Consider the following 24,961-nt stretch of genomic DNA (forward strand, 5'->3'; position numbering starts at 1 on the left):
TAGCCCGCGACCCAGACAATGCAGAAAGTTGAGAGTGGTCTCAAAATGACCCCCATCCACGACTCTCTGTGCACAAGAATTTTCAGAATGATAGCTTCAAAAACAACGTAGTTATGCGCGATTATTTGCCGCAATGCAATCCTATGGCGAAATGTTTTCAAGATGGCGACCGGAGCGCTCCGCCTGAACTCGGAGCTCCGAAAAATGGTCGCTTCTCTTCGCCTTGCTTCTAGGGGGTCCGCGGTCCGCTCCTACTCCGCCTCTGGGTAAGGCGGAGCAGGCCAATCCGCTACTGCTTCTACGCTCCTAATCAGAGCGGAGCACATCCCTACTGCTAAGTACACTTGCAAGTGACAGAATGTACAGTAGCTGGAGCTCAGACGCACACAGGATTTGCAGGGGCTCTATGCAACGGGAGCATGGATTGAAACTCAGCAGCATTAACCATTAGGCAATAGGAAGAAATGCGCAAGCCTTTTATAGGAGAGAAGATCAAATGTATAATATTGGCGCCTTGCATTGTAGATTTTCTTTCATGTGAGTTAAAGCATACTTTGGCTTTCACTCTCCCTCAATTAGAACTTTTATGTATTGCAGTAAAAATAAATGAAGAGGAAATGGGTGTTAAGTGTACATTTCCTTTTTTAAAAATGTGTGACTTAAGATACAACAACTGCTTTTTTAATTGTCAATCTGGTGGCATGTTGACATCGCATTAAGGCTGAAATTAATGTCTCTCTTTACATAGCTAAGGTAGGTTTACTGAGTGCTTTGATGAATGCTGGTTAGAAAGGAGCTTGACTGTAAAACTAAATGATATTTGTAGAATGGAACGCTAAATATGCTTACATTAGCATCCTGGAAAAAAGGGTTATAAAAAGTCCTCCCAAATAAGCACACACCACAAAAGAGAGTTTCTTTGGCGTGTCAATGTTATTGTGATATGTGCACATCATTTTGTTTCTTCACAGTTCTTTTATATCAGACTTACATCTTCCTCTGATGGCTTGGTGGAGAAGTAATGCTGCTGATTTCTTAACAGTGATTATGAGATTAGGAACAGACCTTTCTCCTCCTCCCCTCACTACCTCTCCCTTCCTAGCATTAATGATTAGTTTACTGTTACATGTGTGTCTTGGCACCAGCTGTAGTTAATGCTAATTAGATTTCCCATCGTAATAAGCAGGGGTTTGTCGTGTTCATGCCTGTTCCCTCTGCCATTCACATGTGCTGGCAAGCTGTCACGAGACACTCACATCAGTGAGACTTCATTTATTGAGAAAATCATACGGTAGACAAGCTTAATGATTACAGAGTCTCCAAAAACACACACTTAAAGCTGAACCGATGGTTAGGAAGCTTTAGGCTCTTTTTTCTGAAACGATCCCTAAGGCAAACACTCGGAGAGGGGGTGTGAATAGGGTACTCCAATAACAGCTTTGAGCTTCTCCAGACGCCGCATACACTGGCTCCTCAAAGGGACATGGCCAAGCTCCTAAAACGAAGTCCCAGGAAAGGTTGCTCTGAGCCACCAGAGCTGGGCAGAGAGATCCGTCACACACTTATCAGTCCCCGCCTACCACTGCTGAGCTGACCCCGTTACCATGACTTCAGGAAAGGTTAAGCCTCAGGCCCAGAAGTCCCATCCTTTTGCTAAGGACTGGGAACTCCTTGCCACCTGAGTCTAGGCACGAACACAGAATCCACAGCATATGTAAGTCCAAGTCTATGAAAAGCCTCACTACTTTTCATGGCACAGTTCTTAGATATCCAAAGTCCAAATAGCAAAGCGTCCATGTGCAGAGTGCTTTCAAAGTCCCAAGCGGAGATGGAATCCAAAGCAGGAGGGAGGTCAGGCGTTGCATCGAGAGATGAAACATAAGAACCTATTCGAAGTCACTTGACAGACAGGTCCTCTGACCTATAAACCATGCCCACATACCAAGAGGACAGGATGTTACAACCCACTTCAAAGAGCAGACCCCACCTTTTCCAAAACACACTGAAGTTCCCAGAGAACCAGCCACATCAAGGCCGAAGCAAAGGAGTGAACCAGCTACTTCCATGGGAACTGCTTACAGAGATAAGCTTACACGGAACATCTGACATTCTCAAAGTGTTTCCTAATAAATCTAACCACTAGGTACAAGACCTACACCTAACAGGTTTGAGCAGATTTTCAAACCGTGGTTCAGAAGGAGTTCCTGCTTTCCTATGGACCATAGAGAGCGTAGGTGCATATGTAAAGTGGTAAACCATAGCTAAGGCAAAAAGGGAATCATAAGAAAGAAATGTGTGTGCCTTTAGCCTGCTCCCAGTCTCTTAACCATGGGAGAGAGATTGGCAGAATTATCCCCATTCAGACAACACGCTAAACCATGCTGCTTAACCACAAAATGGTAAATGGAATTCCATTAACCATTTTGTGGTTAAGCAGCATGGTTTAGCGTGTTGTCTGAACGAGGCCATTGTGTCTGCACTCCGCTGCCTTCTGCTCTCCAGGCAGGTTGCAGCCACTCCGTTAGAGCACAGCTGAGCTTGAATTTGGCTGAAGTTCAGCAAAAAAAATTTTCTTGGTGGACACGGTTGCAACCATGTTTCAGTCGGTCTGCTTTGCACTCTGAGTTCTACATGCCCCATGGATCCCCCCATCAGCTCAGCAGCTGTACGTACGAGCAGTCCAAATACAAGATCTTGTTACTGTTATTATTATTATTATTATTATTATTATTATTATTATTATTTATTTATTTATATAGCACCATCAATGTACATGGTGCTGTACAGAGTAAAACAGTAAATAGCGAGACCCTGCCACATAGGCTTACATTCTAATAAAACCATAATAAAATAATAAGGAGGGGAAGAGAAAGCAAACAGGCACAGGGTAGGGTAGTGTTTTGCAAGGCCTTAGTGAAAATAAAACCTTATTTATTTAAGGTGATAAATAAGTCTAGGGTTAAAGCGGGAATTCTGGCATTGGATATTTTTAAGGCTTTTGATTGTGTGAGCTGGCAAGCTTTAAAGATGGTTTTAAATAAAATGGGATTTGGAAATAAATTTAAAGCGATAATAGAACAGTTATACTCTCAAAATACAGCCGTAGTGGTAGTAAATGATGGTGTGACAGATAAGATACGACTAGCCAGAGGGACAAGGCAAGGCTGTCCGCTCTCACCAGTCCTATTTGTAATGGTAATGGAATTATTGGCGAATGCAATACGAGAAGATGAGGAGATTGAAGGGATAGGTAGTATGAAAGAAATTAAATTGAATATGTTTGCAGACGACACGTTGTTGACGATAAAGAATCCAATAGAGAAGATGGGGAGAATTAAACAACTATTGAGAGAATTTGAGGATATTACGGGGTTAAAAATAAATTGGTCTAAATCAGAATTGATGTTGTTCAATTATACTAAAAAGGAAGAGAAGGATTGGGAAGGAAGGGGAAGAGAGATCAGAGTTAAGAATCAGATTAGATATTTGGGAATAAAAATTACGCAGAAGTTAGAGAGCTTAGAGAAAGAAAATTTAAATGTGTTAAAAAAAGAGATTTTAGCAAAATTGGAAAAGTATAAAAGGTTAAATTTATCTTGGTTTGGAAGAATAGCATTAATAAAAATGAAGATTTTAGCAAAGATTAATTTTGTGTTTAGGATGTTACCAATAAAAATCTCAGAATTAGAGTTAAAAAGTTGGCAAAGGATTATAAATAATTATTGTAATGGTGATAAGAAAGCGAGGGTAAACAAAAGTAAATGGTATTTGAACCAAAAAAAGGGAGGATTGGGTCTCCCGAATCTTAAATTATATTATGTAGCTAATAGATTAAGATATATAGTGGAGGCAATTATAGGATTAGGGGAATTAGATTGGATGGAAGAAGAAAATATGAGTAATATAGAGACTAAATTAGAAAATGTCTTCTTTATGGAAGGGAAAAAAATGGGTGGAAAGTATAAATAATCCGCTTTTGAGGTCTCACTGGGAAATTTGGAGTAAATATAAAGGGGTGCTGCTGCCAAGCAGCTCTCCTTTGTCACCGGTAATATTGTTGAAGAATTTCCCGGAGGAACTAAAGAGTAGATTAAGTAAAGTTTTAATAGAAAAAAATAAAATGAAATTAAGGGATTGGTTAAGGGGAATGAGTACAAGAGAGGATATGGAAGAGGTTCTGAAGGATAAAAAGTTAACTTGGTTAAATTATAGGCAATTAGAACAATGGACTAAAAAGTGGGTTAGAGATAATGGAGAGTGTAGAGAATTAACAAAGTTTGAAGAATTAATAGTTAAAAAAGATAAGGAAAGGGAGAAAAGAACAGTGTTAAAAGGGTTGATGAGTGAAATATATAGAATATTGGTGGAGGAAGGGACGGTGGATAATTCGGGTAAAATGGTTTGGGAGACAGATTTGAAGGTACAAATAGGACAACAGGGTTGGGAGGGATTATGGAAACAAAGAGCGTTGAGAAATATGTCAGTAAGAATAAAAGAGAATTATTATAAAATTGTATGGAGGTGGTACCTAACTCCGGTTAGATTGAATAAGATAAACAATCAGCAATCAGAAAATTGTTGGAGAGGTTGTGGAGTTAAAGGAACGTATTTGCATATGTGGTGGGAATGTAATTATGTTCAGAAATTGTGGAAGATGGTGTTTTTGGAGATTGAAGAAATTGTGGAAATGAAGATAGAAAGAACACCAAAAGTTGCATTGCTATCACTATTTGAAGAAGATTTTAAATGTAAAAAGGAAATTAAGGAACTGATAACGAATTTGTTGATTGCAGCAAGATTAATTGTAGCTAGGAACTGGAAGATTCAAGGGGAATATTCTATTGAAGAATGGTATAAAGAAGTATGGGATATAGCTATTAATGATAAATTAACAAGTAATATTAAATGGAGAAGAGGTATAGCTAAATCAAATGATTTTGAAGGAATTTGGAAACAGTTCCTAGTGTTTGTGTTTTCTAAGGGAAGTGGGAAACCACCAGCAGAAGAAAGTATGAGATTCTGGAATCAGGAATGAGATCCCGAGGTGGGGGGTGCACTTGTAGGTTATTTTGATTATGTTATTAAGATAAGATATTTTGTATTCAAAATTGAACATTATGTAGTATGTTGTTGTTGCTGGTTTTTTTATGTGAATGTAATGTGTATGTTTAAGTATTGTAGAAAATAAAAAATTATTATTATTTTTTTAAAAAAGTGAAAATAAAACCTAACAGCTCACGTGCCATTTCTTTGAACTTTTTTTATGGAGGGTAGGGGTGGAGGGCAGTATGGATTGATTAATTATTTAATATATTTTGATGCCGCCGCTTAAGGCAAAGCCTCCCCCCAAACAGTTCACAAAGTAAAAGGCTAAAACAATAAACTATAAAATAGAATTCATTAAATCGACATAGAATATTTAAAGCTGCCATAATAGTAAATATTTGCATGATAAAAGGTCGGCCTATGTTCAGTTAAAAGCAGCCTGGAACGACCATGTCTTTCAGGCCCATTGAAAAACAGTCAGGGAGGGAGCATTTCATATCCTTTGATTTTCACACTGATATATAAAGTAGCATTTCCTCCGTTTTAAAATACAGTAGGGAAAGAGCAGCGTGTTCATCTCAAGATCCTGTTGAACACCCTTAATGAATACTGAATAGGATGGAGGAACAGTACCGTACTGCTTTTCCACAAGCTATTCAAAGTTATACTTTTATTTATTGACATAATTTCTTAATTTGTGAGCACAACCACGAGAGAGATTAGCAGACACGCCTAGAGTTCCTCGGGTGACGGTGGCAGCTGAACTCGAGCCTCCAAAGTTGCTGGTCTTGCAAATCTTTTTCTTTCTTCATGTTCGGAATATCAGTAGGGGACATACTAGCAACGAGGCGGGTAAATTCAACGTCCGTTCTTTCAAAGGAAGTTATGGGAAGTTCTCGACGTTGACATTCAGCCTTCTTTCATTGTGTTTTGACCCAGGTCTCCTACAGAAAGAGAAGCTGGCCGTTGAAGCACTGCAGATCTGCTGTCTTTTGCTGCCACCAGCCAATCGTCAGAAGCTCCAGCTGCTGATGACTATGATGGCTAGGATCAGCTCAAATAAGGACCTGCCGCCTCTCTCTGACACAGTCGGGACAAGAACGCTGGTGTGTGTCTGCCAGGAACAGGAAGAAATCGCTGTGGAATTGCTTTGTAGAAGGCTCTTCTTAGTTACAAAGGGGGCCTTGTTTTAAAAATTAGCAGCATTGAATTTAATGAAGGTTGTGCTCTGGGAGACTTCCCCACCCCCCTGTCCACAGATCTGCATAACTTAAATCCATGGGCTGCAACCTGGAAACTGTCACTGTAGCCTAATCTAGACCAAGCAGGCTATAGCACCATGAAAGCGGTATATGGTATGTGTCAGTGGGCCCCAACAGTTGTCAATGCACTTCAGTACCACTATAAAGCAGTAGTGTGGCTCCTGCCTGTTATATACCGCTTTCATAGTGCATTATCCTGCTTGGTGTAGATTAGGGCAGTATCTTAAATTCCTTGGTAAACCAGCCATGGTTCCTCCCACCCCAGTCCTTTAGTCTCTCTCTAGCCACTACTTGCTGTGCAGCATGCCTGGAGTTCGGTTTCCTACAGTGGGTGAGGGTGGGTGGCATGGGGACAAAAAGACTTCGAAGGGAAGGTCAGAATGGTGGTGGAGGAGAGTCCTTTGTATCAGTCCTGTTTCATCAGGGAATTCCACTAAGAGCCATGCTCAGGTTGCAGCCTGGCGATCCTGCCTGAATTGGCCTTCTGTCCTGTTCAGCTGGTTAGAAAAATTAGCCGTTAACAGTTCCGGAAGCAGGTCTTCAACAGCACCAGCATCACCCAAATGACCTCCCAGATTTGTGGGCCACACTGAAAGCTTTTTCTGAAGGGGAGGCCTATGAATACTCCAAATAAATCATAGTTGAAGGGACCTTGGAGGTCATCTAGTCCAAATCCCTGCTCAGTGCAAGATGCATTGTGACAGAAGTGGTGGTGATGATGATGATGGTGATGATGATGATGATTACAATTAAAATACGTTGTGATAAACTGATCTCTGATTTATTTTTCATTGCAGATGGTTCAAGCCTTTTCTCGCTGCATTCTCTGTTCCAAGGAGGAGGTGGACCTGAATGAACTACTGGCTGCTAAACTGGTGTCATTCTTGATGGACAATTATCAAGAGATCTTAAACAGTCCTTCAGCCCTGAAAGCTGCAATAGAGGAACACGTAGCGCATCTCCAAAGGGTCCAGGTGGGAGCTGTCGGATAAACGTTTCCTCCTTCCCCAGCCCAATTCTTGTACTACCACCTTAAAACGAGAGTAATTCTTGCACAAGAAGTAAACAGAGAAGTAGCTTAGTGTGGCCCTTGTAGATCTGTTATGCTGCTTGTTAAAGTTGGCAAAACACACTTTCCATTGCTTGGCTTTAACCATTAATGGCTGATTTATGAGCCTGCTGACTTTCAAGTTGAAAGTGGCCTCTATCTGTCGAGATTTCTTTCTCTCTGTGGGTCTATCAGGCTTTTAAAGACACTTCTCTTGGAAACTCGAGTGGGTGGCATCGTGGGATGGGGCAGGTAAGAACTGCCTTAAGGCTAAATCTAAAACAGGCGTCACCAAATTTTTGGGACCCAGGCGCATGTTTGGAATTGCATGGTGGGTGCCATCACAATGGTTCGCTCAGGCACAGCTCAGCCACCAGGGGTCCTTCTCTGACCAATCTAAAAGCCTGCTGTCACCAATCAAAGTGACAGTCAGCAGACACAGCTAAGGTTGAGCAAGCAGGAAGAGGAGCAGCACCGAGAGACCATTCAAATCAGAAATTGATGCAGAAGAATTGGTGCCACTCAGTGTAATAGGGAGCAGATAGCCTGGTGGGCACCACTACAGGCTTCTGGGGTTATAATGTTTATCAGCAGGCACCCCATTGGGGACGCCAACCCTAAAACTATGTAACAAAGGAAGAAATGTTACCTGCAAGTCGTGTAGCTGCAAGTCAAATTCTGGCACGATATGTGTCTCATGCAATTTATTTTTATGTATAATTTTGACATTCATATTCCACTTCTCAATGATATCTCTAAAGCAGCTTATAATGATAATTCCACAGAATTGAAGATTAAAGGTCCAACCCTAAAATTGAAAGTGATGAAATACACCGCAAAAGAGGAGGCAACATCTAAAATGAGTTTAGCTCCCTGCAGCCAAAATAAAAATATTTCACAGCCCTCTTTGTAAATCGTTGGCGCAGAACTCATCTAAGGGAGGGCGGGGGGGGGGGGATTTTCAAGGTGACTTCAGCCCGGCTGACTAATATCCTCAATCCGCTGTCTGTCTGTTTTTACTTTCTTTGTGCTGTGCCTCTCTCAGCGTGGAGAAAGGGACTGGCTCCTCCCAGCCCCCGCCAAGCCCCCGGCTTCTCCTGTCGCTTGTCAACCTGATGGAAATAGCAAGCAGTATGCAAGCAGCCATGGCCTAGAGGCATGGAGCTCCTCTCTCTTGGCACGCCCCATCCGGGGTGGCAAGCGAACAAAGGAAGTCTCGCTTTGTGCTGCCAGTGCTGAGAAACCCTTGCTGCCTGCATTCCGTGGGGATTCCTCCGCGGGGGGGTGGGTGGCTTGGAGGCTTTGCCAGCTGGACTAGGCCTGTGGGCTTGGAATTTTCTAGCCCTGTTATAAGTGCTCAAAAGTGCATCTGGCATATCCCCTACAGGAGGGAATTGCACAAGGAAGGGGCTACCACCAAAAAGTCCTGTAACAGTCAGTTTTGCTTTTGATGGTGGAGGTATGGATCTCCTGTTCTCAGTTCATATATCCATGGAGAATTGCATGCATGACACCTTTTCTGAAATGCAGATGTCTGAGCTTCTTCTTGGCCTGCCTCCCAACTGTTTAATGCAGATAAAATATCCAGGAGCTGATACTGATGCAAGTTTGCCTGCTCCGTCGTTTTGTTATCAAATCAGCAGCGATGAGTTTGAACACCAAAGAACAAACGGCTGTCAAGAGCCACTGGCAGGTTTGTTGGAAGAAATTGCAATGAATACAGAAATGTCCACCAAAGAGAAGAAGAAAAAGCTGAAACGGGTAAAGGAATTTTCTCTTCTGCCTAATGAGGCATTTGTCGTGTTTTCATGACTCTAAATACATATCTATAATAATGGTCTTCAGGTCTTATATTCTTTTTGTGTCCCCCTCTATCCCCCTTAAATGTACTTTTCTTGTTGATTCTGATCTTGCAAACATTTTCATGGGACTGTCCATCTGCAAATATGTGTAGCGCTGAGTTTTCGTGACTGGGAGAATAAACATATTGCACATGTAAATATTTCCATAGGGGTGGGTGCTACAGAACATTTAAAAATGTATTTACATGCATGTTCAACGCAGAGGGGGTGTCCGGCTCCACCCCCAACCTCAGCAGAGTTGATCTGGAGCACTGGTTTTACACACACACACACCCTACCTGTAAGCGAAGGGGTCCTCTACAAATGTTCTAATAAATGTATGTAGATTGGGGATGGGGCCTTCCTTCTCCTATGTTCAGTGTCCATGGCTATTGAAGTGGGTTAGACACTAACACCAATCAGACACCACAAAAGCTCTGGGTGAATTACAAAGAAGCCTTTATATTTCACAGTGTAGGTCCTAGATGTTTATTTAGCTGAGCTCCCTAGATATCGTGGTGATCGGCTCAGCCTTGCCTTTTCTTGCAACTATCTTTCTCAGTGGTAGCTTCCCTTCCAGCTTCTTGGGCCAGAACTGGAAATTAGCCAGGGTCTCCTTTCCTGGCAGTAGCAATATACACCTTTTGGGGCTCATGGGCACATATGGAAATTTGGGGAACTGTCCTGGGCACCACCACAAAATGACTGCCATGGGAGGTGTGGCAAGGAACAAGCAACCTGTCCAGAAGACTGAATATAAGGTATGAGCCCCAATTCACTAAACAACTCCTTTCAACCCACAATTTTCTGCAGCAGCAGAAACCTATTGCACAACCCTTCTAGGAGCTGGTAAGAAAGAAAGTGGTGAAACGCCACCAAGGAAAGTGTCCAAGGGCTCATTGGCAGCATGCTTCCTATTCCTGTTGTAGAGAAAAAATATTCCACATAAAATACTTTTGCTGTGAATTCAGCTGCTGTGCCATAACTTCTGGCAAAATATAAGATGAGTGATAGTTATTTTTTGCTTGTAGTTGGAGAGTGAAAATGCTCTGCTTTAATTAACAAGCTACTTCTAAATAGCCAAAATAAATCCCTTAACTAAACTTGGTGTGTTTCCTTTCTAGTTTCAGAAATCTTATCCTGATGTATATAAGGAACGATTTCCTACTCCTGAAAGTGAAGCGGTTCTGTTTCCAGAAAAAAGTAAACAGAAGCCAATGCTGTTGACGTGGGCATTTAAAAAGCCTTTCCAGCCATTTCAAAGAACAAGAAGCCTTCGGATGTAGGACTGTGAATGAGCTGCATCTCAGGAATGATCGGATTTGTGCATTTGGAACAGCTGGAAATTTGTTAACTACTGAAAACGTGATTAATGGGGGGAAATTGGGGCAGCAAACTGCTATGCTGAGCCATTATCAGTATTTTTTTTGTAAATCTTTTGGACTGGCTCCAGACTTAATCATGCTTACAGCAGACTCACTGAAATCAATGGGGCAAGTTAGTCCGATTGGCGTAGATGTACTCTTTGTGTTTTTCTTTTTATAAAAAAAAGTCAAGGTTGTCTAATGGTGAGCTGGTTCAGGGAATCATAATTCAGTTTAATAAACTGAAATATGAATTAGCCTTTTGACCATACATGCAGAACTTCCATGTGAGCCACAATTAAGGCAGAAAATCTGGAATTACCATAGCTTGCCATTTCAGCCAAATTAGGAAACTATGGTTTCCAACATCAGAACAAGCCAGGATCTTAAACTAGGTTTGGAATCATGGTTTAAGATCCTGGCTTATCACAAATCTGATAACCATAGTTTCTTGGTTTTGACAAAATGGCAAACTGGCTAATTAGAAATTTCCTGGTTTAGTTGCGGCTCACATGAAGAGCATTTTGCATGGAAGGGCAAAATGCTCATTCATATGTCTGCTTGTTAAGCTGAGATATGATTGTCCAAACCTGCTTGTCATTGTTGCTACTTTCAGTTGTCATTTCAAGATCTGGAAAAGCTTTTTCTTAAAAGAAGGGCAAACTGCATATATGGGCATTGTTGAACTTCTCAAGGGTGTAAAAAATGTATATACTTGAATGAACTTAAAACACTGGTTTTGTTCTCTTGGCTAGCTGTAGATCAGATAGTCAAAGTTTGTACTACTGATTTCAACACTGGGCAAAAAGCTTGTGTTCTCAGTCATATGCCTGAGTGAGAACACCCTTTTTGAAGGGACTTTTGAATGTTTGATTATGCATTTCCATGTTCAGTGTGTGATCTTTCTTATGCAGTGCCAGATTGCATGTGTTGTGTATTTCAGTCTGTGGGCTACATAGTAATAAATAAATAAATTTTAAAATCCATTACGTCCTTTGCCAGCACAAGTGTGTATCTGGACTGTTTCTTTATCACATTTAGGAATATTTACCTCCTTAATTTTGTTCAGCTTTTGACTCATGAACAATTAAGTGTACATTATCTCTCATGCATAGAAGGCTTGTGCAGGTGGTATTCTTGGGAGAGAAGATGGCCACACACTGGAAATGACTCTATTGCAGATGCTACACGTCCCTTCTTTCTAATCCGTGCCTTTGCTGCAGAAGACCCAACAATTCAACCAAATTTGCCTCTTTTCCATTATTATTATTTACTGTTATTACATTTGTATTCTGCTCCTCTTCGAAACAGTTTGAGCCTGTGAATGTATTTCTCTCTCACCCAACAACCCTTTTAGGTAAGTTAGGCTGAGAGTGTGTGGCAGGCTCAAGGTCATGAGGGCCTTAGCTAGACCTAAGGTTTATCCCGGGATCGTCCCGGGGTCATCCCTGTTCATGTAAATGACACACAGGATATCCCAGGAGAAGGCAGGGATGACCCCGGGATGATCCTGGAATAAAGCTTAGGTTTAGCTAAGGCCTGAGTGATCTTCATGGCTGAACAGGGATTTGAACCTGGATCTCTCAGCTCCATATCAGACCCTGTAACCCCTAGTGTGTGTGGATGGGTGTACTTGTTTGAGAGAGACAGGGCACATGACTCTCGTGTAATTGTCATGGCTGTACATAATGGATTGTGTATTGAAAATGTAAGTTTAAAATGTACTCGGAACTGATGCACTTCTAAAACATTTCAGGCAATAAAACTTGCATGGTTTTAAGGTCTTTACTTCAAATCTGTTTTTAATCTTAGCTAGCATTTATTTATTTATTAGATTTTTCAACCCACCCAATAACAGATGTTGTCTGGGCAGATATAAGCAATAAATAAATCTGCAGTGAGGGGGAATATCCCTCTAAACCTCATTTGTTGTAGATGTCTAGACAAGACAAAGCATGAATATGATGCTAGAAGCAGCTGCTCTGTTGTGCATTTACCTTAGGTGCTCTTTGTAGGAAATGTGTACACCCATTGAACTCATTAGGTAAATATCCTTAGGACTGAACGGCAAAGGAAGTAGAAGATTCAGCTAGTCATCTTTCAATTGCAGTGTTATGAAGAAATGTAATAAGAAACCAATTGCTCTTTAGATAATTTCCTCAAAGCAATTTCTTCAGTTTCTTTCCAGAGTATTCCATCTACAGCTCATGGCACAAAACCAAAATGATGCTATTTTGTCAGTGCAAATCCTAAGTTGATTTACCGGTGGGGAGTCACTAGGGAGGCTGAGGCCTATTCTGTTGTTTACCTTCTAGGAAGCTGCCATAGGTTGGAGATATTTGGGCTAAATGGTGTGTGCATTTGCTACAGATGAATCCCAAACAATTCCGAAGCATCCGTCTGCTTCCCCCCCCCTTTCCCCATAGGCTCCATTATTAATGGAGGAAAAAAGGCAGGATATAAATACCTCCCTGGAAATACATTGTGAGTATACAACCAGGGGGCGGCCGTTGTATTAGGCAGAGTGAAGAAGTTGCCTCAGGCGGCAGGAAGGTGTGGGAGGAGAGACCTGCACGCCATTAGGCCTGCTCTGCACCCACTAAGTTAGCCTGCTCCCTTCAGGGGCAGTGCAGGATGCTGTTTCATCATCAGTGTTGAAGACAGAGTCATCTGCCAGTCCAGTCAGCCTTTGTACATGGAATGGGAGAGGCTCTATCTTGTTCTTTGCCCCAGACAGAAAAACATATTGGGCCAGCCCTGTACACAGTTCGTGCAAGGTACACCTGCTGAAATTCCCTCCTATGCTATGATTATAGGAGGAAGAATCCTGCCCGCTTGCAATGAGCCACTTGAAGCTTTAACTCCACCTACCCTACTTTTGAGGCTTCTCTTGCAGATTACTTCCAAAGTTCTTCAGGAACAGAATTATTTTGTGTGCCCTCCATATCATGTTGGGGGTGATGGGGGGAGAGACTGTTTGACTGATTGCATATAATAGGGTGACCATATGTCTGGGTTTTTGATGGCAAATCCGGGAGGGGAGGGGAAATCCGGATTTTTGGGGGGGAGGGGGAAGAGCCGCTCTAATAGGAATTAACAAAAATGCTTATAACTCCGTAATTTTTTAAGATAAAGACATGAAACTTGGCACAATGGTAGCTCTTAGGAAGGGCTTTAGTCACACCAAATCTGAAACAACTCAGTTTATCCATTGATTTTTTAGGATTTTTTTTAAAATTGAGGTTTTAAAATTATTATTTTTAAAATCGTCATTTTTAAAGATAAAGAGATGAAACTTTGCACCATGAAAGGATTTAGGTAGAGCTTTAGCCACACCAAATTTGGAACAGATCCATTCATCCATTGATTTTTTAAGAATTTTTTAAAAATTGAGGTTTTAAAAATATTATTTTTAAAATTGTCATTTTTAAAGTTAAAGTCATGAAACTTTGTACCATGATAGGATTTAGGAAGAGCTTTAGCCACACCAAATTTGAAACAGTTCTGTTCATCCATTGATTTTTTAGGAATTTTTTTAAAATTGAGGTTTTAAAATTATTATTTTTTAAATCGTCATTTTTAAAGATAAAGAGATGAAATTTTGTACCATGATAGGATTTAGGTAGAGCTTCAGCCACACCAAATTTGAAACAGATCTGTTCATCCACTGATTTTTTTAGGATTTTTTTTTAAAAAAAGGTTTTAAAATTATTATTTGTAAACTGTCATTTTTAAAGATAAAGAGCTGAAAGTTGGCACCATGATAGCTTTTAGGTAGAGCTTTAGCCATACCAAATTTGAAACAGATCTGGGGGCAGTAGCAAACCCTGTTAACAACAACAGCAGCTTGCAATGAGTGAAGATACAGTCAGAAAAGATATTTGAGGGAAGGGGAGAATGTAACACACAGAATATAGCAAAAGCTTTAAAGTACAGCAAAACCTACAAAAGTAGGAGTGAGTGAAGTTAATTTCAGATACATTGAATCTCTCACTTGTTCTTTATTTCAGTGATTTTAACATTAAGATGTTATGTAGAACAGATTTGTCTTAAATGTGTGCTGTAAAATCAGACATGTGACCAAGGCTATGTCCGGGTGGGCACGCCCCCTTGGTACTGGACACGCCCCCTTGGGGGCGTCCATGTTGTCCTCCTTTTTGGTTTCCAAAATATGGTCACCCTAGCATATAAGTCACTGTAGAAGACCTTTTGGCTGAGGAGTGGGATAACAACATTTTTGATGGGTGGATGGAAAGATGAATGTTATACTCTATAGAAGGAAAAAGTAAAATGAATAAATAACTCTCCTTATGCACACAATCCTTTGCTTTTCAAGGAAGATGTTCTGTACTTCCCATGACTAGTGTGTTGTCCCCCAACTCGGTTATTTTAAACCCACCACAAAAGTGAAAATTCTCCCTAGTCACAATTTTGTATCTCAACATATAGACCCAGTTTGCATGTAACAATGATCCTTGGGTGGTTTAAGACCTGGGTTGTTGAGGCTGAGCAGCAGTGAGTAAGGGCCCTGCATGTTTGTGGCTTCCACTTTCAATTAATAACCCCAGAATGCCCAATAGTTTGTTGTTGGGTTAACACCGGGTTGTTCAACCTCTAAACAATCCAGAGTTACTAGGTTCAGATGTCACGATAACAACCCTGGAAGGAAGTGTTCCTGGATTGTTAATTGAAAGCAGAAGTGATGAGCGCACAAGAGGCAGCGTGTTTGCCCCTGCTAGTTATCAGCATTTCCTGGGTCAAACAATGTGTGAACCAGGGCACTATAGGAAATGGGGACACTTGCATTGAGTCATGGTTTAGCCATGTTTATACAGCTTGTACAATGAGTTTCATATTTGCAGGCACTTTTTTAAAAAAACTTGTACCAATAAGGCTAACAGATTTATATTGTAATCCTGTACCCATTTACTCAAGAGTAAGTCCCATAGAGCTCAATGGGTTTGCATCCTTAGGGAACAATCTTAAGTTCCCTGGAAGATTGGCTGAGGAACTACTGGATCTGGCAGAAGTGCTACACTGCTGGTGGAGACAGAGGCCCACTGGAAGGAAGGCACATCTGCCACGGTGTGCCACCATTGCTGTCCAGCAAATGGCATTCCAGCAGCGCTGGAGGAAGAAATGGGGAGGGGAGAGAGAGAATATGGATCTGCAGAATCCATATTACCCAGTCATGCCCCCAAAGAAGCCAGCCCTGGAGCTACTGTAATTACTTCCTCAATGGGAAATGGGGGAAAGAAAAGTAACTCCGAGTGCAATCCTGTGCATGTTTAGGCGGAGAGAAGCTCAACTTATTGTAGGGCTTCTTTCCACTTAAACATGCCTAGGATTGCACCCTAAAGCTTAAAAACATATATAGAAAAAGCCACCCTGACCTACCACCGCCCCACCTGCCACTTTGAATGTGGCAGTTGCTCCACCACATAATTCCCCCACTGCCACCATGGGAATGCTCTGCCATTGTGGAGCTGGTTTTCCTTGTAGAAATGCCAAATATAGGGAAAAGGAATGTTTGAGCAGCCATTTCTCTGCCCGCCCTCTCTCTCTCTCTCTCTCTCTCTCTCTCTCTCTGTGTGTGTGTGTGTGTGTGTGTGTGTTTCTCTCTGGCCTTAGCTAGACCTAAGGTTTATCCCGGGATCATCCCGGGGTCCCCTGTGTGTCATTTACATGAGCAGGGATGACCCCAGGATGATCCCGGGATAAACCTTAGGTCTAGCTAAGGCCTCTGTGTGCATGCACACATTTTTAAAGTGTATCTTTTGTTTTGTTTCCAGGTGTGTTTAGTGCTGTCCTCGCATCTTTGGAGATCCTGGTGCTAAATGTCATCATGATCTATTACGAAGTCCCAACAGCTGGTTAGGTACAACGCTGATGCACAAAGAAAATGGCGTCAGCAGGCACCATCACGTGGCACAACTAATCAGTTAACCTGAGGAACATTTGCTGGCCTGTGGACTGTCTTTATTCGGTAACCTTCCCATATAACGCTCTGTTTCCGGACCCAGAATACACAAAGATCATTGGCTGTGAATCTGCACGGTGGGGCTAAGAAAGGCATCTTTTCACCTCCATCTTGGTGGGTTCAGGTAATTATGGCTTATTTTATGGGGTTCTGATGCATGAGGATTCCTGTAGCAACAAGCATTCTTTTCCAGCAGAGGTCAGTCTTGTGGCAGTTCTAATGGAAGAACCTGCCACAACATCCTCTGGAAAGTGACAGAAACCACACAGCATTATCACATTGCTTCTTATGCTCTGAGCTACTAATATATATTTAATAATGAGAAACTGGAGGGAGGGGGGAATGACCCTTAGATATCCCTTGCCATTTTAGGCTGGTTGCTCCTCATTATGGCACTGCAGTTTGTTTTTAAGTCTGCATATTTATGTATCACATAAATAATGCTACACTACAAAAATACCTTTAAAAAAAAAAACTTATTTTGTTGCAGGCAAACGAAACTAAATATTCAGCTGTTTGAACGGTAGCAATGCAGCTACCCTTGAGCCTCACAAAATTAGATCTGTAGCTACATTTGTAAAAACGCAGGCACTGAAAAGTGTTTTCTGTTCGCCCTTTTATGCATGATCCTGTATGTGGTTTATACCATGTAAGTCCCACTGAGCTTAATGGGTAGGATCCAGACAAGCTGCAATCCTATGCTCGCTGACCTGGGAGTGTGCCCTATTGAACTCAATGGGACTTGCATCTGAGTAGAAGTGTATAGGATTGCACTGGTAGTCAAACTTCATATGTGGGTTAATTAATGTCAATGGAGTTTATGTTAGCCATGATTAACATAAGCCCCATTGATTTCAAAGGGCCTACTCTAAGTATGGCTAAATCTGGATCCAGCTGAATGAGTCTTAATAGTTTGGGAGAGAGAAACATGCACAATGTGCGACAGAAATCTGTAATGTCATGTATACATATATAGGGCAGATGTCTTTATTTTCCTTCTCCTCGCCTGAAAAAGGACTCTCTCATCTGCTTTGCATTAATAGGAAAATGGTATTTATATGATAAACCAATTATTTTGTCTCTGCACTAACGTAATCACTTTTAGGGAAGCCTTGTTGTTGAGCATGCTGTCATTCGGCGAATGTTTTTTATGTCCGTTGGAGAAAGGTGTGCTGTGTTGCATTTTGTATTGATGCTGAGTACACAAATATCTCTGCTGTTTGTCTTATTAGTAGATATGGTCTCGACCTCACTGTTCTCCTGCTGCACAGCTCATTAGGATAAGAAGATGTATTTTTTTTTACCAAGCAGCTACCATCCTTATAAAAGCAAGGACACTGCTGAGATGACAGCAATACATAATAACTGGTGGTTTACCTTCACACAGACATAGTTGCCTCTCCAGGTATCTATAAGAGGAAATCGGTGGAGACTGATCTGGTAGCAGGGAGACTGACATGGAGGAGCTCCGTATTTAAGGTTTACCGACCCTGCTTGGGCGATGGTGGGTCCACTTCTAATGGCAGTGGTGAATGCATCTCTGATGGAGGCTAGGGTGCCCACCGGCCTAAAATCGGCTAGTGTGCAGCCACTCCTTAAAAAGACAACTCTTGATCCATCGATGCCAACAAACTACTGACCAATCTCCAACCTTACTTTTCTGGGTAAGATGATGGAGAAAGTGGTACTGGAACAGGTTCAACAGTTTCTCCATGATTCAGATTTTCTAGATCTCTTTCAATCTGGCTTCAGGCCAGGACACAGCATGGAGACTGCCCTTGCAGTCTGTGATGATCTGTCCATCTTGCTGTTATTGGACCTCTCAGTGGCCTTTGACACAGTGGACCATGAATTGTTAATTAGACAGTTGAGGACCCAGATAGGACTGGAGGGCCTGGCTCTTGCCTGTTTCCAGTCTTACCTGGATGAAAGGGCTCAGTTGGTTGCCATGGGCACTTGTGCATCTGCCCCCACAGCCCTTCCCTGTGGTGTTCCACAGGGTTCTATCCTCTCACTTTTCATGTTCAATGAGTATGTGAGGCCCCTGGCAGAGTTAATTAGAGCCCACAATCTGAAGTACCATATGTACTCTGATGATACCCAGCTTTACATCTCGGTGGGATCAGACCTCAGTGGGGCAGTGGCTGTTCTGTCTCGGTGCCTGGCTGAGATCTGTAATTGGATGTCCAGAAGCAAGCAGAAGTTTAATCCAGAGAAGACTGAGTTGATGGTGGTTGGTCACAGTCAGCGACTGGCAGCATCGATGCAGGAGCTCGCGGATGTTTCATTTTCAGAAATCCGACTGTTGTCCAGAGCTGCTTTTATCAATTACATATGCTCCGCCAAGTTCTCCCCTTTTTGTCAGAGGCCGATCTTATCATCGCATTTCATGCCCTGGTTATTTCCAGGCTTGATTATTGCAACTTGTTGTATACAGGGCTTCCCTTGAAGCAAATCCAGTACCTACAGGCTGTTCAAAATGTGGCTGCCAGGTTGGCCAATGGGCTTCTGAAGTGGTCTTCTATTACTTCGATGCTTCAAGAGCTTCACTGGCTGCCGGTGGCTGCTAGGGTGCGCTCCAAGGTTTTATTAACTATGTATAAAGCCCTGCCCTGCCTGGGCCCTGGTTACTTGAGTGCTCACCCCACTCCTGTGTCCCACCATTGACAGACTCGCTCTAAGGAGCAGGGTGTACTGATGGTCCCCTGCTACAATTTGGAATGTGTGGGGTCCAGGGCTTTTTCAGTGGTTGGTCCCTGGTTGTGGAACAATTTGCCACTGGAGATTAGACAGGCTCCCATTGTCTAATTTGTTGTTATAAAGATTCAGAGATATAAATGAGATGTCATTGAGAAGTAATTAAAGGTTTCTGTATGTCTGCTGTGCTCCCATTTTACTATCATTTCAGTAATGCATGTTTTGTATTTGATAGCTCTGTAATTTTAACCATATGTAATTTTTACCATATGTAGTATAGTAAAATGTCCAGTTTGTATGTGTTGCAACGATCTGTGGATTGAGCAATAAACGTATTGTTGTTGTAATCACTGCCAATTGTTTTAAACACCCCTGTAAGGTGTTCTTATTTTTACAAGAGTTTGGGGAGGGGTGGTTGAAATTTTAATGTGGGTTGAGGGTTTTTTATGGGAATTGTTTATGGATTATTGTAACACACCACGATGCCAGAAATGGCGAGGTGGTGCTATAAAAAATGTTTTAAAATAAAATATATATAAAATGAGGCTAACTATCATATATTAATGACCCTGTTCAGACAACACGCTAAGCCACGGTGGTGAACCATGACTTAGCGTGTCATGTGAATCATTCCTAACCATGGTGGCTAGATAACCAGAGTTTAAACACACTCACCAACCATTTGCTGCAAAAGGGTTAGCAGCCTACCATGGCTTAGCATGTTGTCTGAATAGGCCCAATATATAATTAATATATATTAATGTATAGCAGGGATGTTGAACCTCTTTCAGCCCGAGGGCCGAATGTAATTTCAGATAAGCTCTCGGGGGCCATATTCCAGCACTGGGTAAGGCCAAAGGCAAAAAGGGCTGGGGTCAAGAATACCCAAAATGGCAGCTTGAAGCACTTCCTGCCAGTAACTAAGCCTTAGAAGAGGCTTTTCAACCTTTTGGAATGAGTGGGGTGGGGGGGGGAGCCATAAAACCATCACTTTCTCCAGCCTGGTTCAGACGACATGATAATCATTGGGGGAGTGGAGGGGGGAGAGGCAACTGTCCGCTGAGTTGATTATTGTGTCATGAGGGGGAGGGAACACACAATGGACACACAACTGTCAGTACATTATTTTGTTCATTTAAACAATGTGGGACAACAACGAGCTGCTCTGTTGCTTATCAAATAATCAATTGATTAAAATGTCATGTGGAGGGCTCTCTCCCCTCGTCGAGTGCACTATTCCATAGATAACAGTTCTCTGGCAGGAGCGGATGAAAACACCCCGGCTGCTCCTGTACAGCCGGCAGAACTCGCAATGCAGGAGCTATACTAGAGTGACCAGATACAAAAGAGGGCAGGGCTCCTGCAGCTTTAACTGTTGTGATGAAGACAAAATGTCACCAGGTGCTGCATACATACCATTGAGACCTGCTGAAATTCCCCTTTATGTACAAATGTTAATGATACAGGAGCCCTGTCCTCCTTTCCATATGGTCATCCCAATTTTAGCCCATCAGTAAGACTCCTGCCCAAACAGGGCATCTCTATTCTGCCCTTCAGAGGTGATGCTTCAAACTGTTTGTCACCTCTGAAACACCCCCCCCCCACACACACAAACACCTTCTGTTAGGGTCTCATGGAGAAGCTGCCAGCCTCTTTCCCCTCCAAGGCCAAAGCTAGGAGCTGGATGTGCGTAACTTCACTCCTGCCTGCTTTCTTCTGAGAACATGGGCAGAGATAAGCTCACCCTGATTCCAACATTCCACAAACGCTTCCGGACCACTTTGGATCAGGTTCTGGCTATAAACTACAAGATCCACTACACTGCTGGAGCTGGGCCACAGCACACAGTAGGGAAGACCGGGCTCACTAGGTGACCTGTGTACTTGCTCAGCCTGCAGCCCAGGTGCTAACTGTGGATGGGCAATTTCAAGGCTCCTGCTTTCCTTTCTTGGGGTTCTCTCACCTTAAACTGGACTTGGACTGGACAGCCTTTCAAATACAGGACACCTTCAAATGGAGAACTCTCATCTGCAAAGGACACATGGTCACCCTAGCAGGAAGAGGCAGAAACTAGGAAACCAGGGTGGGAGTAGCAGTAGATCAACCTTTCCCGACTTTGTGCCTTCCAGATGTGCTAGACTGCAACTCCCATGATCCCTAGCCAGCAAAGGCATTGGCAATGATGGTTGGGAAGCATAAGAGTTGCAGTCCAACACATCTGGAGGGCACTAGGTTGGGGAAGTTGCAGCAGATGCACCTTCTTGCAGTTGTAAGGTAAGTTTATGAAAGTTCCTGCCTTCTACAAGGACTCTAAAACCTGCCGTGGCATCTTTTTTGGGTGGGTTCAAGAGTAGATAGAGATTGCTAATTGGGACATCTCTCTGTTATGTTTTGTTTGTTACTGCACTTCAGAAAACTGGGACCTTTTGCTGTCTTATCCTTAACAATCCTGGGTCTTTGGTCTTTGTGTAGTGTAAAAACCTCACAGTTCTAATTTCTTCACTTACTTGCTTCATTATCCCTTACTTGTGGATCCCCGACCTCTCTTAATCCCAAATTCAAAACCCATCCTGCAGAGAAGGGAAAAAAGGGTGGCAAATTCATCCGGAATTGCATATTGCTACTAAGATGACTCAGAAATTAAGCTGTGCAGAAAGACGTTTCATGTTCTTAAAAAACAACAATGTGGCTTCCCCAAATCAGCCAGAAAATAAGAACGAAAGATCATAAGAAAAGCCATGGTGGAGCAAACCGAGGGTCCATCTAGTCCAGCATTCTGTTCACACAGGGGCAAGCCAGGAACCCACAAGCAGGACATGGCTGCCACAGCCATCCATGTTCCCCAGCAACTGGACTACATAGGCTTACTGCCTCCAATGCAGGAGATAGCATGTAGCTGAGGACTAGGAACCATTCTCCCCTAGGAATTTATCTAACCTCCCTTTAAAGCCACTTTTGTAATGAGCAGATGTTCCATATATTTGCTCTCTATTCCTACAGATGTTGCCATGTCCCACTGGCCATTTGCTGGCCACTTCCATACATGTGTCTTTAGATTGAGTTTAGGGAAAACAAGTAATCTGGACCGAGACCTCGTTTTTAAGGGATTCATTAAAGACCGTATCAATCGGGCATCCAAGCAATGCTTCTCAACTCCTTGCTGAGATGAACAGGAAAGAACATCCTGCACGCTTAAAAACAACAGCAACAACCTGTGCTCCTTGCGTTCTTTACGGAAAATATGATCTAAATAATCACAATTTGCCATTGGCAGGTGAGAAATCATTCACCATTCTGCTCTTGAGGCATTCGCTACACTGCAGCATATGGTCTGTCACAAGGACAGTGGTTTGGGGCTTAGAGCCCTACAGCCGAATCCTTTGCAGATTTGTTCAGGGCCCTGCCCCATGGATTTCAGGGGAATGCACACAATATTGCAGCCCCAGAGTAATATGGGAGTCCCATCAAAACAAAAGGACGTTGCGCTCCAGTGGTACTCGCCTGATTGCGATCTTGAAGTGATTAAAGATCTCTTGAAATGCAGTGCACATTTGCATTTAGTAGAGCACAAAATGTGGAGTATTATCCTTCCTTGTCTTTTATCTAGCTTGTGGGGGGGGCTGGGGGGGCAATGGAATGCAGATGTGAGGCCCCTGTGTCACATGTAACATCTGAAGGCTGATTTGTCAAGTGATCCGACACACACAACAAAGAAACCTAGGGGGCTGCCTATACGGAGGTGTGCTGCCGCTATAAACAAAATCCTGCACTTTTGCTGCTTTGGGATGACAGCAGCTAATCCCAACACAGCAGTAAAAGCACGGGGTTTCCAGTGGCTGGGCCCACCCCCTGCCCTCTGCCCTGGTGCATGGAGACCAATCAGAGGGCATCATCTGCCCTGCCATGCCTCTGCCGCGACTCCAGAGTGAGGATAGATGGCAGATGTTGCATACTTGTCTTGCTCCAGAGAAAAAAGTTGGGGTACGTCGCTTCACAGCTTTGTGGAAAAGCCCCATGATGGGGGCGAGGTGTCTGCTGCGTTGTATAATTAATGCAGCGCCACTGCACACCTGCCCTGGGGCTTTCTGTACACATAGAGAGCCCCTTAACCGCTATTAGAAGGGCTGACAAAGGACTGTCCTCTCTTTGAAGGAGTCCTCTGTTTGAAGGCCTGTCCAGTCCAAGTCTGGTATAAAGATCAAGAACCATCAGAAGGAAGAGGTGGGCCTTGAAGATGCCAGTGGAGAGCACCTGGTCAGTCTTCCACACTATGGTGAGGTGAACTGTATTTCTATTTAATACAAGCCCCTTTCAGGTGTTCAGGATCTGTGCAGAATCTAAATGTGAGGACACAGACCGGAATCCTCTAGCCTCACCTTTCCTTTTCACTAGTTTCTTTCTCCCAGTGCTGGTCACCCCTTGGCTATAAAGTGTTTCAAAAATTAAAAACGAAGGCTGTTGCAGGAAGGCAGGTCGGCTTCAGCGGGCCCTTGCATGGGTGCTGGACCCCAGCTCAGGAGTTGGTGTTTGAAGCTGCCCCCATCACCTGCTGCTCTTGGGAGGGGTGTGTGTGTTGAACACCACTGCTTCTTTGGGTCTATTTCTGCAGGGATTGGCAAATAAGAAGTGAATATCCAGAAATGGAAAGTGGTAGTTTACATATCAGAACAGATCCTTGAACAATGTGCCCATTGACTCTTGTGTGTGTATTTTTTTTAAAAAAATTAAACAAACCAGATACTGTCCTCATTCAGGTATGTTATGGAAACAAAACAAAACAAAAATTATGAAAGAGTCCATCTTGTTACATTGCTAATGAAACACAAACATTTAAAGGTCAACTGGATAGAACCTTTTCCTTTTTGTCAAATAACTTGATTGAACATGTATCTTAAAAGGAAAAAAAGGGGCAGTCCATTTAGTTGCAATGCTTACAACCGATACAATGGCATGGTTTGCAGATTGCAATAACTGATATATAATTACTGATTTAAATCTGGGTTGTTGTTGTTTTTTGTGAACACGATAATGTGCTCCTAAATTGGGTTCCAACTCTGGCTTGCTGGGGAGAATTCCTGCCGTAATTCCTGGTTCGCGCATCAAGGGAAACAATCCAGGGGTGGAGTAATCCTGGGGTACCTCCATGCTTCCACTTGCAGAAGGAGCAATCAGACAGCATGTCTGAGCATGCTGCCAAGTTCACAATATCCAAATTTTATAAATCTTTTTGTGATGGGTGAACCGGGGCGGTATGTGACTGGCATCCAAAGAGACGCATGTATGTTCCCAGGCACATCATAAACATACAAGGCCTCTCTGGATCTCTCTTTTGGGAGGTAATACTGGAAGTGGTTTTGGTGGGTCTCTCACTTCTCTGGATGGGCTTTTGGGGAGGACAGGCTATGGGGAAAATGAGGATGGGGGGCTTGTTTTTCCCATTTTATGCTGCTTCCAAGCTCCTCATACTTGAGTCAGGCCCTTGGTCCAGCTAGCCAAGTACTGGCAGTAGCTATCCAGGGTTTCAGGCAATTTCCCCACCCTTACCTGGAGAAGCCAGGGATCAAACCTGGGACCTTCTGCATGGAAAGCAGGTGCTCTACCCATTGAGCTACAGCTCTTCCCTGAATTGTGGAGTAATTGTAGCAGGAATGGGCAACTTGCGTCTCTCACCGGCACAAACAACAACAAGAACAACAGCCACAACAGCCACGTTAGTGCTACAA

General features: G+C 42.8%; 1 protein-coding gene across 1 annotated transcript in view; it reads left to right on the plus strand.

The window, feature by feature from the left end:
- Positions 1 to 10,907, plus strand: part of DEPDC1B (DEP domain containing 1B) — a 48,475-nt gene extending 37,568 nt beyond the window's left edge. Inside the window, exons 8-11 of the mRNA XM_063128658.1 lie at positions 5,986 to 6,152; positions 7,106 to 7,282; positions 8,932 to 9,117; positions 10,322 to 10,907. Of these exons, the coding sequence (XP_062984728.1) occupies positions 5,986 to 6,152; positions 7,106 to 7,282; positions 8,932 to 9,117; positions 10,322 to 10,483 (692 nt within the window). The 3' untranslated portion in view covers positions 10,484 to 10,907. The remainder of the gene's footprint in view (positions 1 to 5,985; positions 6,153 to 7,105; positions 7,283 to 8,931; positions 9,118 to 10,321) is intronic.
- Positions 10,908 to 24,961: the final 14,054 nt, after the last annotated feature.

Source organism: Elgaria multicarinata, chromosome 6 (genome assembly GCF_023053635.1).
Source record: "Elgaria multicarinata webbii isolate HBS135686 ecotype San Diego chromosome 6, rElgMul1.1.pri, whole genome shotgun sequence".
Classification (NCBI taxonomy): Eukaryota; Metazoa; Chordata; class Lepidosauria; order Squamata; family Anguidae; genus Elgaria; species Elgaria multicarinata.